This window comes from Mycetomoellerius zeteki, unplaced genomic scaffold, assembly GCF_001594055.1.
Source record: "Mycetomoellerius zeteki isolate Tzet28-1 unplaced genomic scaffold, Tzet1.0 scaffold149, whole genome shotgun sequence".
NCBI classification, from domain to species: Eukaryota; Metazoa; Arthropoda; class Insecta; order Hymenoptera; family Formicidae; genus Mycetomoellerius; species Mycetomoellerius zeteki.
The window spans coordinates 299,604-317,426 of NW_017256436.1; the positions used below are offsets into that span (position 1 = coordinate 299,604).

General features: G+C 32.1%; 1 protein-coding gene across 1 annotated transcript; it reads right to left on the reverse strand.

Annotated features, from left to right (window-relative positions):
• Positions 1-572: 572 nt before the first annotated feature.
• LOC108720405 (sodium- and chloride-dependent glycine transporter 1) lies at positions 573-15,742 on the reverse strand. Its single transcript, XM_018444409.1, has 10 exons — positions 15,642-15,742; positions 14,588-14,756; positions 13,328-13,606; positions 12,680-12,890; positions 12,348-12,541; positions 11,517-11,697; positions 10,364-10,601; positions 8,361-8,699; positions 5,352-5,507; positions 573-954 (listed from the first exon to the last, which is right to left on the reverse strand). Exons 1-10 carry the CDS (start codon positions 15,666-15,668, stop codon positions 829-831), a joined length of 1,920 nt encoding a protein of 639 aa, XP_018299911.1. The 5' UTR covers positions 15,669-15,742; the 3' UTR covers positions 573-828.
• Positions 15,743-17,823: the final 2,081 nt, after the last annotated feature.

Consider the following 17,823-nt stretch of genomic DNA (forward strand, 5'->3'; position numbering starts at 1 on the left):
TTCTGAAAATCGATTTTATAGACGAAAAATACGGTATAAAAATATAAATAATATAAAAATTATTTCTTTGTTTACTACGCTGAAAGAAAATTTTAATGAAAGCAATAAATTATCGCAAAATCACCGTAAAATTATATTAATTAAAAATTATTAATTAAAAAACTTGAGAGGAGACAAAAACCAATTAAATCCAGAAGCATAAATTTTTGAAAAATATAAACAAACATGTTACGTATTCTTTAATACATATGTATTAAATTAAAAATTTTACATAAAATGCGATTGTTATTTCATATATCTAATATCAAGAACACTAAATATACATATATTAGGAATATTAACTTTTATTTTCACTGTATTAGGATATAATTATATTTAGAATTATAAAATAAAATATTACTAATTATATTTTTATATCTAAGAATGTAGATATATATATATATAAATTATTTTCTTTTAGTTTTTGTATAAATAGCTTTAACAAACACATTTGATATATCGAAAAAGTTTTTGATAAGTATAGGGCATCAAAAATATTTTATACACTGAAATATAAATATCTTTATGTCTCTATTAAATAATTCTGAAAACGAAAATTAAACCGAGTCCAGAGTTTCGTCAGAAAATATCGTTGCGCAATATAAAAAGTATTTATTAGTTCTATATTTTCCACTATATTAATTTATTAACATTTTACTCTCACAGGTGAAAATAACTTATTTCTAAAACGGAATGAGTTATTGTCTCCAAAGGTATACAATTTTTCCAGGGCACCCTAGGTATTTTTTCAAATTATCACTTATTGGGTATACCAAGTATAATTAAATTTTAAAATCTGTACGAAGAATCGTATATCGGATTGACCACTGCAGTGCCGACACTATCGGTATCCAGTGTATCCTCCTGCTCGGCTGCCCTCCATAATGGCGAGGGCCGAAATAAACTCAGGAAGCTCTGCGAACAATTAAAAGGGCACAAATTAAATTGTTGCGAATCCGATAATGGGTGAGATACGTGCCGCTGGCGCCATGCACGTTCCCGCGAGGTCATATCTCCTCGTGCGAAACCGCACAAGTACTTTCGAAGTGTGCGCGGAACGCCCGAAAACAACGGGAAAGGAGATAAGAGTAATGTTAAATTTATCGGCTAACAGAAAGCGGAAGCGGTCAAGAAAAAGGACTGTGTGCCTTCCTCATCTCTCTTTCTCTCTCTTCGTAGAAATGGATAGAAGTACGTGCGGTCCGAACAGGGCCGCCATTGATATGTAAGTAAAAATTTTAAATATTATAAATTATTCTCTTAAAAATATTGAGAATTTTTATGCTTTCTTGCCTGCGAATAAGATAATAAAAAATATATTATCCATATATATTATTAATTTTAGAGAAAATAGCTTACATATAATATTCTATCGTGTCACAAAAGCGTCCATGCAAAATTTTATTTTAGCACCTCTTGAATTTTTGCGTATAAAAAAAACAAGATTTTTATGGGATACAAAATTGACATTTTGCAATCTAAAAATGTGAAAAAATTCGATATAGGGATTCGCAATGTTCACGCATTTATTTGCAAAACAATTTATACAATGCGATACGCTCCATTTGTTGGAGAAAATCCGAATATGTAGAAGGTCGTCAGTTTAATCAAAAAATTTAATCCCGTAAAATGTTCTTTTAAACATATGTCAATTTGTGTATTTTCAATTTCGTTAAAACTCACAATTGGCGACTCTCTCTTTGTACGGTTGCGCTCTTTGTGCGATGCGCACGATTTGCACGCTGGCTTCCGGCGCGGCGGCCCTGTGCCTGCAGCGATGGAGAGTGGCAGGCTCTCTTCCTCACCATGAAGAAACTTTTCGTTTCAAAGTACGATTACCAACGTACCGTGAAAAAACTTGTATTAAGACGTTCCCCGAGTTCTTGGGATTTTACGGCGCGGGCCACAACTTCTAAATCGGCCCGTAACCGCAACTGCGTTGACAACGGCGCGTATAAGCTTTTGGGAGACTTTCGTTCTAATCGAGATATCGGGAATAGCGTAACGGAATACAATAACGAGCAACGACATCGGCTCACACGAGCGTATCACAATTTTTACATTTTCGACAGAAAAAGTTCTTTTAATACGTACACATATATCAAATTAAGTATAAACTTCAGTGACTTCAGTAAAAGAACTTTAAAGAATTTTACCCGTCACTGATAATTCCAAAAACGAATAATTTATAACATTCTTTATGCCGGATGCGTAATGGCGAAAGTTTTTACTCTGATTAATTGATCATACATAGGAAATGAGACAAGTTGGTCAAAATTGTTGGGAGATCCAATGATCCCGCAGCCGCTTCTCATTAGCGAAAATTAATGGCCCAATCTCCTAATAAAACAATCTCCTTTTCTTGAAAATGGCCAACCGGTAAGTCATTAAGTATCAAGGAAGAATACTGATTATTAAGAAATCTCAACTCAAACTTTTCTCTGAAAAGTCGACGCCTTTCACGCTTGTTTGATAAATGTGTCTTTGCGGAAAATAAATTATTTTTAAGACTAAATGCGTAATATGCCATGCATATCTTAAAATTGATGATCAAAATCGATTACTTTTTCAATTTTTAGAAATATATGTGCATATTATTTTTATTTTAATGATATCAGGAAACTTTCCAAGAATTATTGAGTATCTTACTAATCTTAATATGGATTTAGTTAATAAAATAAATAAGCAAAAAATAAATAAATACTTTTACATGTAAAATTGAATAAAGATAGATTTATTTCACTTTAAAATTGTATGATTTAGGTAAAGTAAATAATATTTCAGACTGTAAGAAATTCGAAAGATACAACAAAATAGTAGAAAAGCAGTCTCATAAATTTTCTTAAGACAGATAACTGTCACCAATTGTACAAGATCTTTATTAATTTCTCAATTTATGTAAAGAAGAAGAGAAAATGAAGTGGCAAAAACACAACGGTCAAAGAGACAAGAGAATAAAAGGTTTTATACCTGCAGGCCTGCGATTCTGAATTTTGATTACCTGACTTATTTTGTTATTTTTGATTCTTTTAAGATGAAACTTTCTAGACTAATTATAATTTGAATAAAAGTATTTTTCAAAATAATTTATACGTTTAACCCATGACAAGCCGTTTAACTTTCTATTATAATAGCATAAAATAAATTTTGCCTAATATAAAATTCTTAAAAATTTATTGTTGAAAGAGAATTATTATATATTATATAAGTTGTATAGTGAATATCACATAGGCCTACTTCTTTCATTTTTTATATTTTTTAAATTTTATGTTATTGCCTACTTAATTTATTTGTTAAGAAGATTATTTAAATACAGTTTTAATATTTGTCGAAGAAATGTACAAATATTAATACATTTTTTAACCTTCCAAGTGTATATAGCGCATAAGAAGACATTTCTGGAAATTATTGTTCAATGAACGACAAAAATAATGTACAAATAATTGAAAGTTTGAATTATGCTTAGTGTCAAGATTAATGAAATGTAAGCTGTAGGTCTTATACAAAGGAATAAAATAAAAAATCGGTACCTAGATAAAATAGGAATTTTGTCTATTTTTACGAATTTCTTTTTATTGCATGTTTTTGTGTAAAGCTTTATAACTTTTGGAAGTACTTAGATAAAATAAAAATTTAATTTAGGTATTAGCGCTTTCCAAATTTTTTCCTTTTATATCTTCCAGGTTTAACAACTCTCTCTTTTACAGAGAACTTTTATTATTATTGAAATCTTTAAAGGTACCCTTTTAATTATCTAGACATTATTAGATACAGAACAACTGAATGATCATTGAGTTCATCCCAATGTTCTTATTTATTATAAACAAGACATAATTTAATGTTTGTATCGTTTCACTGATGTGTGTATCATTTGACTTTGATCAATGACGAATATAACAACCAAAAATTTTATCGCTCCGTCATTTTTAGACACATCTTATCTTCATGTCCAGTAAGTTAACCAGAACGATTGCAATTTTATAATTAACAACAAAATTACTACATTATCATCGTTTTAACTTTATAATTAACAATTTGGTAATGATGCATATCCACAACATTTCTGACTGAGGATTTATCTCTTGCAATTTTAATCACGATTGACTCCACCTATTTCTCGTCATCAACCGTGGAATTGGTATAGTTGTTATAGACATCAAATTTAACTGGTGTGTTGTGGAACTGCATCAACGACAAAGAAACGTGCGGAATTTGTGCTGCGCTCCTTGCATATATAAAATCATTGGTAAGATGTGATCCATGCGGAAATAAAAGTAATTTACAGTAACCCTCATTGTTACATCATGCACTTATAAATTGTAATTTATTCACGGCTGAAGACTAAGTTAAGTCAAAAAGTATAGAGATTCTATATGTATAAATAAATAAATAATTAATTTTATCTGTCATCCAGGTTTGCTCATTTTTAAGAATTGACCTTTATTATTGTGTTTGTTTTTGCTTTGCACACATACGAGCGGTAACGAAAGAACAATGGCAGTTTAGGGCCAAAATTTGCCTGTGATGAAAACGTATGAAATCCGTCAATCTTTATAGATTTGGATGTGCTGAACTCGAATATAATTTGCAGCAAAATATTGTATTTCCCGATGAACAAATAATAACTGAACAAGAAACTTCTTTTTCTATTATAATGACCTTAAAAACTGCAACTTTTGCAATGTAAGAGTCAATGTTACATGGCGTACAATAACATGAACAATACAAAGATGAATGTCCGTACCTACGTGCGTGGGTATGCGTGCGTTTCTGTTTTTTCACCATCAACATTAGCTTCCAAGATACACTGCGCGGTGGTTTCTGAATTGGGTATTTCTTATAAGGAAAGGGACCCAACTGTCTCTTAATGAGCTTTTAGTATGTTATTCTCCAGACAAAAATAAGCGACACGTATTTTTTTATACGTGCTCGTTTTTACTTTTAAGGGGTGAAACACCCCAATCCAAAGGCAGAGGTTAATAAAAACTGAAGTCTTTCAATTCGTGACACCTGGATGTAAATTTGCACCAGCAAAATTTCTTTACTTAACACGCAGTTTTGAATAAATAACGTTTTGTTTTTTGAAAATTCGATATTATCAATTTCGATTGGTTAAAAAATTTTACATTCGAAAACATAATTTTACTTTAATTTTATTTTTAACTTTCAGAAGATATAAAACGTTAAAAATGTCTGATGCAAAGACATAAATTCATACTCAGGTATTCTTTGCGGGTGCTTAAAAGAGACGTGTCCTTTACAGATTAAATCCCAGAACTTTGAAACCTTTTATTTGTGAACAATTGACTCACCTCCGCTTTCAAGGCTTGTAAGATAAAGAAGATCGGCATTGGCACCAAAGTGGCTAGTCCAATTCCAATTCCAAGAGCACTCGCCCAGTTAGGGAATATATAATCGCCGTAATTTCCCCGAAAATCGGTTTGGTACAGTTGATATCCAAAGACTCCCTGCGGATAAAAGGCAGAGCGCCAATTAGTTGGCTGTTTGATTTCTCATATAGCAGCTGAAACTCTGTGCTGCAGTGGATATATGTGCGCGAGAGCGTAGCACAATTATCAATTAAGGGAGATTTCGAATTTTTAATCAAAACTAACTTTCGCGCAGAGCACCGTTCGGCAGCCGTCGAGGGAAATATTTCGATTCCCGTGACGGCGCGAGCGAAAAATTTCAGCGGTTATAAATAAAAATTCGCTCGGCACGCCTCGACAGGCAGCCAGATTAATTAAGCAGTTTGGTCGTAGGGAATACGACGCTTTGCCTCCAAGGGACGTTGAGTTTTGTGAACCTAAAGCTGGTAATCTTGCCTAGAAGGTCCAATAAATAAAATAAATTAAAAAATCCGTATAATACATTTTTTAATTCATAAAAATTCAAAATAAAATAACAAATTAATAAATAAATTAAATAAATAATATTTATAGTAATAATACATATATTTTATTATTTAATCTGCATTACATTTTCTAATTCATAAAAATTAAAAATAAACTAATAATAAAATATATAATGTTTATAATAAAACAAAATATCGAATTTTTAATCTGCTAATTTTAATTAAATTTTCAATTCTGCTTATTTAATTTTTATTGTATTAAGCACACAAATTATTTATCAACAGCAATTTAAATCTTTAATTTAAGTTTTAAATTGTATTTACAAACATTCGATATTTTACTTCCATTACATAATTATAATTTGTGCAAATGCATAAGAATATTTATTAATTAATTTAATTAATAAATAATCATTTATTAAATTAATAAATATATATATAAACACCAAATTGCTATTTGCATATGTATATAGACCCTAATTTTGTATCGCCTTGATTTCTCATTATTATTGAAATAAATTATTATGGTCCTTATCCCTATACCGATTCATTATGTAAATAAACTACACAACAATTAAAACTTTAACAACAACACCGATGTATGTATATCACTATGATACAATCAGCGGTAATAACAAAAAACAGATAATGCTTATTTTAAGTACGTGTAAATTTATTTATATTTATATCTACTAATAACACTAGTTTTTATAATTTTGTCATTTAAAAGAGTCTACAATAAAGATATTTCTATTTAAAACGGTTTTTCCAAAAAATTGTTAAACATTTTTAAACTCATTACAAAACAGCTTGTACAAATTGAAAAATTTGTCGAAATATTTCTGAACCTTACACGTTACTTCACTTTTAATAAGCTCCTTGGCGATCGATAACCTAAAGCTTTAGTTTCATTACTTTCCATATAAATTCGATTAATCGTCTCCACGCGATAGGTCGGGACTAATTTACGGTTTATTCTCTCTCACTATGTCGCTGAACTTTCCACAAAGTTTACAGTCAATAAAGGTAGGCTCCTTACCTCGACAGGATTAAGCATCGTCTGTGATCGTCTGCTTTTCGTTACTACCACCGATTGTATCATAACGATATACACACATTGGAGTTGTCGTTTAAAGTTTTAATTGTTGTGTAGTTCATTCATGATCGTGTAAAGATAAGGACAGTAATAATGTATTTCAATAACAATGAAGAATTAAGACGATGCAAAATCATGGTTTATATTATCTGAAGGAACGTTTTATTGTTTCGCATGATGCTATTTTCGAAAGGGTATAAAAGGATTCAATTATTAATTTTCACAAAATTTAATAATAAATATCTTTTTAATAATTTCGTTGCTGATTCAGGATGTATTTCAAGAATGTATTTCAACTATATTTTATTGATAAATACATCGATTACGTAACAGATGAAATATTTAAACGTTATCTGAATTAAATTTATCATTTAAAATAAAATATTTTCATGTATATAAGTATATCTACATGCCAACTATCACGTTAAGCTAGACTATTCTTCTAAATACGTTCAACTAAAATTATTTAGCACGTTAATTTTTATCGAATTTTATAAAAATAGCAACATTAAATCTTTTTTTAAATTTTTATTATACGTCTATAAATCATTGCATCAAATAGATAAGGTAACTTGAGTAAGATGGCCATAGTTTTTCAAAAATGCAAAAAACATTCTTTTATTTTTATTATTTTCTAATATGTGTTATTTTCTAATATTCTAATAAATGTGTTTAGTATATCCCTTTACTGAAGCTTAAAATAATAATAAATATCGAACTAAAGAGAAAACACTTAACAGAAATTTAATATCATCAAAATATTATATCGTAGGTATATATTGTTCATTTAATTTGACTTTTAAGGAAAGATGGCCCACAGCCAAGTAATACGGACACATATACACACGCGCGCGCACGCAACTATGATGAAAAGATAGACATAGTATTTATAAATAAATAATTAAAATGAAAATACAAATTATAGATCATATTACAATTTATGTACTTTTATTATGTATATAACGTTGATTATGGCAAAGTAACTGTAATTTATTCGATATTACTGCAGCTTTTAGTGAACATGTGCAAACTTTATAGGTATTCGAAAGTAAAAATATTATTACATAATATTTACAATATTGTTATTTCGAATATACCCACATAAATTATTATAAATTGAGAATGATTACAAAAATGCACTATTTAGCAATAAAAAGAAATTACAACCTATATGACTATCTTTTTCGCATGATACCCGAATATATTACCCTTATACATGTTTAAATCTGACATTAAAATAACAAAATCATCAATAATAAGATTTATCCATGTCGAAATTCTTTCTACTGACCCTTTCTACTTGAAATTTATGTTACGGTAGATATCCTGTACGAAAACTGCAAAATATTACAGTAAGTAAAAAGCACTTACTAGACAAGTAATGGGTGCAAGGACGACCCAACAGAGCCACCAATAACCATGAAGAAAACAGCCGAATTTAATTTTCATTTCGGCGAGATTAGCTAGAAATCTGTTACATCCATAGAACCAGGAAGCCACAATGAGTTCAGCGAAGCCGATCAATAGGACCGCCCAAGAGGCGGTATGCCAGTCCATCAGCTTGAACAGGTAGATACCACCGTCGAATACCATCGGAATCGCCAGGAGCCAGCAGGTAGCGCATATAGCCAGTACCACGAAACTCTCGTATTTTCGCAAATCCGGACGCCAGTCCAGTATGGCGGTGTTTATCGCCTGCACGCCTGCGAACTGTATCGTAAAAAGTAACGACTGCGCGGCCGCGCATTTTCCTTCTTCTTCAACTTCTCCTCGCGCGCATCGCCATTTCCTCTCTTCTTTTCCTACTTTCTGTTTCTATATCTCTCCTCTTTCTTATACCATTTACTCTTATTCTCGTAGCAATAAGTACGCGTTCTCAATCCGAAAGCGTCTAAATTTAGACGCGGAGTAAAAGAAATCGAACCGAGCCCGCTCTCTCAATCACCATTTACATCATAACAAATGTATCTCGCTCGATTGTATTCGCATATTCACGGGGCATATTTTACGGTCTCTCGCAGCTCGCTCGTGGCTGCGCTTTGGTATCATCGGCGAACCGCTGGAAAAACGGAAGAGGAGAGCGGGGCTGACGTCGCGAGAGGAGGGGAAGAAGGTGTGGATTTCACTCTGAGACGGCGAGCCATAATTCCTTCCGTGATATACGAGCCCCGAGGTGAAAAGATGGGAGTCTCGCGATGCAAAAGCAACGCGAAACGATCGCCGTCCGGCTACTCGCCGGGATGAGGTGCATCCCTCTCACGCCCGCGGCATCTTTTGACAAATACGCCGACCGTTTCTCAAGACTGAATGGCGCCTTCTTAGCACCAGGACGGATGTGAGAAATCTTCGCGAAATATAACCACGCCGATGAGCGATGGAAGCTATAGTACACAATGACCGTATCTCACGCGAGTTTGTTTTGTAATTTCGTAACTTTTTAACGGGCGCGATATAACTGCAAAGATCTATTTGCACAGGTGCATAAAGCATATGTGAGGAAAAACCGGTATATCACGATTCTAACTTCATGACGTATTAGGTCGTACTACACAAAATTGACAATTGATTGCGATTAGTAAAGTTAAAATTGATATTTATAACATCGCGTAAAAGCGTGAAAGTTTATATACGATCTTGCAATGTTTTAGAGTGTAATAGTAAAAGTCTCTTTCTCGAGATACAATACGACAAGCTTTTTTTATAATTGTTAGAACAGTGGAATAAAATACTAGCTATTACGCTTGTTATATCAAAAGTAATGTGCTCTAACATAAAATTATATTTATCTTTCTTTTTATACTTATGTTTATAAATTTTTATGTGTTAGTTAAAATAATAAAAAAGATAAAGATCCTTTACATCGCGAAAAATTCAAGCCGCATGATTACTGTTTATGTAGCACATATTATTTTGTTCCACTGTTTTGCCATTACACTATTATAAATATAGAGAGTCGCGCGAAGTGCAAGAAGGCGAAAGTCAGGCCATCTTATAAATATACAACTCGTTGGAACAAATGCAGTTAACACGGCGATGTTTCTCGTTATGCGAAAGAAAATTGAAATTCATATCTCTCACTTTCCTCTCCTTCTTCCTCACCTTCCTACTACCCCTATCTCGGCCGAGCTCATCGCATTAATAATTATTTTTTTTTCATCACCGTAAGTGACGAAGAGTGGAAGTGGTTTTTGCGTGAAAATGAAAATAAAATCTTTTATAGCTCCTTTAAATGTTCGTACGATAATATCTCTCACTCGCGTTTATTGTCGCTGCGGCGCGAAAGGAAATTCGTAAGATCAAAAATCATGCAATATGTATACGCGAGATACGACCGTGTTTTCTTGATATAAACTGTAAATAGCTCGCGTGCTTACCTGGCTACCGAGACCGAGTGTGAAGAGCATAACGAAAAACAGGATGGCCCAGAGATTCGACCACGGCATCTGCACCACCGCCTCTGGATAAGCGACAAAAGCCAACCCCTCTGCGCTCTGGACCACCTTGTCGATCGGCATACCCATTTTCTGGGCCAGAAATCCAAGTATCGAAAATATCACCAAGCCGGCGAAAACAGATGTGAATAGATTGGTGCAGGTGACGAAAACAGCGTCTCTGAGAATAGAAAGACAAAATTCAAATTACTGTACGTTCAACGAATACATATGATATGTTAATATAGATTAATTCTCTCAGATGAAAAAAAAATATAAATATGTGTCGCTTTAGGAAAAGCACGTTCATCTCTTTCTTAAAATAAGAGAATCAAATATTCCACCTAACCGTATCGAATTCTTTCTTGTTTTTCCCAATCTTCAATACAATCCCAAAGTATCCCTCATATCCTTCATTTTTTCTTATATCCTGTGTATATAGAGGATTTGTCTTGCTTGTCTTTTAGGTATAGGATACCACATACGTTATTCGAGAATATCACGAGGTATTATTATCTAAAAGAGGCAGGTAGAAAACTATTACGGTTACGACGTCATGTTTACAAATCGTTCTTATTAGTTAGATTATTATGCGCGCTTAATTATCTACAATGATTGTCTTTAGCTTCACAAATTCGTTATTATTATTATTATTATTATTATATCTTATAGTTGAGCCAGTCTCGGAATTACGTCAGCTGGTCGCGACGATACCCAGCCACCGCCCGTCACCGAAACGACGTCGTCGAGTTCCGAGTTAAAATAAAATATGCAACGATTGTAGTGTCGTAAAGAGACTGAAACGTCGCCGAACGATGAACCAAAAGATTAATAGGCACTTGAAGTGCTTAGTCAGTGTAGTTAATTAAATACACGTCTTATGATAAATTATTATTCGTGCGATCAAACGCGCGACGAATTTGTACATCCGTCCTATAGAATGGGCGTGTATAAAATCAGACATTTTGCTTTTTAAGGACTACTTCTTTCTTTCTGCTTCGCTATTAAGGTATCCTATGTTCGCAAACGACCTAGTCTCTTTTTTTTCTTCCTTTTATATCTGAGATGCACACGTTTCGTTTTAATATAATCGCACCTGTGGCAATTGTTGCTGAAGTTGCTGTAACTTGCGAGAGTCACCAGGGATCCACAGCCGATGCCAAGCGAGTAGAAGATTTGAGAGGCTGCGTCTGCCCACACATTTGCGCTTTCCAGTTTCGAAAAATCGGGATATATGTACCACAACATGCCATTACTGGCACCATCCAGGGTGACACCTACGATTATTTTCCTTAGTCATGATAGAGCTATCTGTTCTCACATTAATGTCGTGTGTAGTAATACGAATGATCTATCTTGGCAATTCTCCAAGCGAGAGACACAATTCAAATATATCAGATGTGACACAACCGTGATTAACTGGACATATCCGTTTTTTCATAAATTGCGCCTATCTGTTTGGCATAAAAATTTCTACTATACTCTAACTTTAATTGCATTTTGTCCTATTCTTAAAAGTAAATGGAGATATTTTACGTGATTAAAATAAGTGGCCATTTTATATAATATAATTCTCAATATTATAAATATAAACAATAATATTTGTAATTATTCAAATTGTAAAGAATCCTTATATTGTATTCGAACTGTAATACATTCATTGTAACACAAAAGAAATTTAATATTACACAATAATAATATTACTTTTAAATTTATTAAAGCTTAAAAATTATTATTATTAATCGATTTTATTCATGAAAATTTATACGTTGGCCGTGCGAGCATATGCGTATCTTTTAATATTTTAATGGATTAAAACTTAAATAAAAATAAAACATTGAGTTAAGTTGAAATAAAAATATATATATTTATATTTAGGGGAAAGCCTTATAGAAGGCCTTGCTTCTGCCTTCTTTCTGTTTCTTACCGCGTACTAGAAGAATTGTAAGAACGACGTAAGGGAAGAGAGCGGTGACATAGACAACTTTGCCGATAGTCTGGATACCGCGTACCAGGCATAAGAAGCACACTACCCAAGCCAGCGTGAGGCATCCGAATAGTTCCCATCGCATACCGCCGAAGTTTTCCCATGTGGCTCCGCGCAGACCAAGAACGTAGTCTCTGGACGCGATCGACAATTACATGCTTTGTAGGCGTGATCCTCAACAATTTTTGTCTCGATCCTCAACGCTGGACAGCGACGTAAAGGCTCGTTACCGATCCTCCCGACACGATGCAGCGCTGATAGCTATACTGTACCTGAAATACTCCTCGGATGACAGTACCCGCTGATAGAGATCTTCGAACGCTACGGCTTCGTTTTCCAAGGAAGATAAACAGTGAGTATCATTATTACTGGAGTAATTTAAACTGGAACAGACCGTGTCGATGGCCATGCAGGTCTTATTGTAAAATATAGAACTTGAATTAGTGGTCTTGCACTCTTCAGCTTGAAGGCTGCTGTAACAATCTATTGATATTAGCATTAAACACATAGCTCAAAAACAAATGATTGTGATAGAATAATTAACTCTTGCTTTATAATTTCTAACATTTTTTATAAGAATATCTTACAACTATTCAGCTATTTGATCAAAGTCCAAGTTGCGTAAAAAGTGATGTTAATTTATATTCCTTTATGTAAAAAAACCAATTAATTAATTGGTCCCTTAATCAATCAAAATTCTTTTTAATTAGATCTGTATTAATTGTTCTTTGTGCAATCTTAAATAATGTAAATAATCACAAAAGCTAATAAAAGTATCCAAGACCATCTCATGCTAGTAGACGTTTAGTCACGATAGCAATTAATTGCGAGCTCCTTAAAGTTAAAGTTTAGTTAAATTTTTGTTTGTTTAAATACGACGATAAGTTAAATGTGTAGTACATCGATTTATTTTTACTTACTGTTCGTGTTGAAATCATTGTCGCAGTACGCCCAAGCGAGTTTTGATGAAAAAGAAATAAAAGTGTAAAATAGTGTCCACGCGATTATTATCATGTAATATATCAGCACAAAGAAGATGACGACCAATGTGCAATAACCAAGGCCATGAAAAGCTGGTGTCATGCGGCTGAAAGCCTTTATAGGCCCCAGTCCAGTGTACTGACCCATACAAAGCTCTAAGAAGAATATAGGCAAACCCATCGTGATCAACATGAGAATGAAGGGTATCAAAAAAGCGCCTGTAACAATTAATTACGCAATCATAGCTTTTCACATCAATTTGAAGATGATTGTGTTTTCATAGTTATGTATAATAATATGCGCTAAAGTTAATATAAAATACTAAAATCAAATACAATAAGTATAATTATAATAATAGCTGTTGATATTCCATTAAACGAAGAAAATATAATTCTACTACTGAAAGTACTACAACTAATCGTTATACATATAAAAGTTGTTTTATAGTTTAACATTATTACGTGTTGAGAACTTATCTATTTTATTTCTTGATATAATTAATTGCTTCTTCTACTATTATCAATCAACTACTTGAAAATTCTTTTCCTACAAGAGCTTTAAGTATTAAAGCGATACGCAGCACTACTTTAAAAAATTTGATAACTTATATCGAAATTAATTTATTAAAAAGTATTCGTTCTAAATCACTTTTATAGCTTCAAAAAAATCTCTCCGGATCCTTATTTACGGCGACTATTTTTGAATCCCCGACGCGCAATCTTAAAGTTTACGTATCAGTTTCTTAAAGTTTGTATCTATAATTTTTCGACGCTATATAAGAACGAAGATACTATGCGCGTCGCAATATGATATACAGAGCGATCCAAGTTTTAACAAACTGTAGCTAAACTGTACCATCATGTTTTACAAGTAAAGGTAAGAAAGCACTTCGGATAAATATTATCTACAAAAACTTGTTCAAAATAGCTTCAATATAAGTTGATTAAAGAAGTAGAAATATTAAAATTTGTCTCCTTCTGATTCTTTATCATAGTTTTGTAATAAAGCACTTATAGACCTATATAACACTTTTATATAACATTTTCTTTTACTTATTTAACATGCCTGCACAATTTCATCGTGACCTGAAACAGTCTCTGTACGACATATAATACGACGGTTGCATCTGAAGCACGTATTTCCCATGTATACCATGGGACAGATACACACGTGGGCCACGGTTACAGGCGCGTACGTACCACCGCCATTGCGATATATGAAGAAAGGGAAACGCCAAACATTGCCGATGCCAACGGCATACCCAATGCAGGATAGAATAAATTCGATCTGGTTGGCCCAAGCGCCTCGCTTCAGATCGTCCTTGTGCTCCACGAAAACGCCGCCAACTCCGAGAGAAACCCTCTTCACCTGCCAATAACACACAAGGAGCATATTATATTTGCATCATATAAATTATCGCCAAATCGACGATGAAAAGATCTGACGTCACGCTGCGGACACAGAAGAGCTGAGCGACCGAGAAGAATTGAGAAAAGAAAAGCGGACCTCAACACCAAGTCGACCTTCAATATATTTGCATAAGATTAGACGCGAATAAGTTCAAATTTATATCTCAAGTTTGACACCGAAAATATTTAATTTAATCAATAAAGTGACCAAAAATAAGATTACATAATTATATAACGAGAAATTTTATTCATTTTTTAATAACTAATTTTAATTTTATTACTTTATTTATGAAAAATACAATGAAATAACGTTATAATGTGACAAGATTAAAATATTTTCCTATCTGCCTTGCAAAGCTTCCATATCTCGTTTTATTAATGTGAGAAAGATAAGCATTAATATTTTTTTTTGTGTCTATAAAAAATATCTACAAACGTTCATTTTAATCTCTCTTCTGATAAATATACAAAATTCTCAAAAATAATTTTAAAAAAGTACAAAAATAGTGTACGAGGAAATAGAGCTATTTATTTATATCCAAACTTAGTTTATTTAATTAAACTTAATTTATTTAATATGAAAGTTTTCGAAAAGATCAAGTTTAGATACACTTGCAAATTATTTATAACATTGAAAATAATTGTATTTTATCATATAGAAAATTAATATAGAAAAGTATTTATAGACAATTCGTGTCTTGGGAAGTATTTATCATCATTCCAGATGATAAGAAACGAGGTCAAGAGTCTGACCTGCTTTGCTCTTCTGAATTGCGAAATTGCTGCAATAATTAATTACAGCGTGTCGCTGATCAAGATATGTTTATATAAGCAAATGACTAACCTGGGACGTTTTCTTAGACTCTGCCATAGTAAATGTGATTCCTATTCCTGATGATTGATCCTCGGTCTGTCCTCAAGACCGCATTGACGACAACTCTGAACATCGACACGATTAGACTGCTATAATAATACAATAATGGCGACGAGATAATCCGAATTATCAAAGATAATTCGAATCCAAATGATTACATTGAAAGATAATTTCCGGATCTACTTAATCGGCCCTGATGCTCAACAAATACGTATTCGATTGCACCTTGATTGATTTGTGCAACGTGACGTGTTCAATGTTTATTTTATTACAATCTACGCTATGAGATATATGGATTGCAATAAAAACACAGAAAATCTATATTAAGATAAGACAATGATGTCGTCAGATTTGCAGATAACGAGGTGCATTTCTGAGAATGTCAATTCATTTCAAACTGAAAAAATGCGCACGTACAACATTCCTTTAATAACTGCTGTTTAGAGAAATCTTGTAAAATATTTATATTAGAAAAAAGAAATTTATTTTCTCAATTGTTTATAGAGTCAAAATTTTTGCCCATTTTCAATATGAAATATATATTAATATTTCAGAATTCTATATAACTCTCCTTGTTCTTATAAATTAAAAGGTTTTGAGAAAGCCCCCTTGAAATTATATAGTGTTATCAGATATAAGATCAACTTTAGTAAAAATATTCGAAGTAACAGAATTTCGTAGCAATGGCATTATCTAGAGATAAGACTGTAAGAAATCTGCAAGGAAATCTTTTTTTTTTAACTACACATTCGCTACTTTCTTCCACTATCTTGGCGCTTAGATATAGAATACTTACTGTACTATAAGAGCCGCACTTTTCTCAATTAAATAAAAGTAAATTCTTTTTTAATTCACAAAAAACCATACAATAAAAAATCATAATTAAATTGTAATTATTTTTTTCTGATCATTAAGCGGGCAAGTGAAAACGGTCCATATATTAAATTAAAAACATTTTTTTAATAAATTATTTTTCGCACATTCTGAGTCGTGTAAAATAATTTTTGGATGTTTAAATGCTTAATGTCTAGAAAAGAAATTAATCATGTAACCTTTTTGCGACCTAAACGGTTAAAAGCGGATGACTTAGAAGCAGAAAAAATTGGTTTTAAATTGGCTTTATTTGATTTATCATCTATGTTAATAAAACCTCTTGTCAAATAGAATAAAGCAATTCTTAGCAATGAATAGAGACAAAATGAAACTAGAATTGATCTTCTCACAAAACAATAACCGCTACCTACATAAACTCTGACTGGCTGAACAAAAGGATTGCCCAGTTATAAATAGAAAGGTATATAAATAGAAAAGCCTACATATTTTATTGCTACTATCGTGTACTTGTTTACAAGAAATACAGATCTCTTGGGACTTCGTATTTTTTAAGCTTAAGAATTTAGAAAACGAAGGCTATTCTTGTAATCTTAGTCATAGAGAAACTTCTTAGGCCTAGGGAACTTATTAAAACTGGTTTAGTCCCCTTCACTATCGCTATTACTACTACTATTATTTAATAACATTGTCTACTTGTAGACATCATTAATTTAAAATAGATACAGAAAAAGGAAAATAAATTATTACACACACATGAGGTGTGCGATTATGACGTCAAATAATATTGATACCTTTAAATATATATATATATATCTTATAAAATCATGATTTTATGAATATTTTTTCTTGGAAGGTATCAATTATTAAACAATTTTTAAATCTCTTAAAAAATACATGGATTATAATTTAATGATTTGATTTAAATACTATTTATAATTTTATTAAAATTATGAAAATTACAAAAGGCTGACTTTTTCAAATATAATTAAAATTCAGAAAGAGCTTATATTTGAAAAAAGCATTGGTCGAAATATAATTAGTCATATAAGAAAAAGAATTTTAAAAAAGATTATTCTAGTTTGAATGATAAGAGAGAGAAATATAATGACAGATACAGTAGTTTTGTTCTATGATTTCGCAATTACCTTCATTCTTATTTCTTTTAATTCTCTATTTCTACACCTACAGAATTTGAAAGAGAGATTTCTTTAACTTTTAAACTACGATGTAACAAACCTAATATATTTGTCTCCAGCTACTATTGATTTCTCAGCTTATACGTTGCGGACCGCGATAAAATTCAGAAATGAAAGGGAGC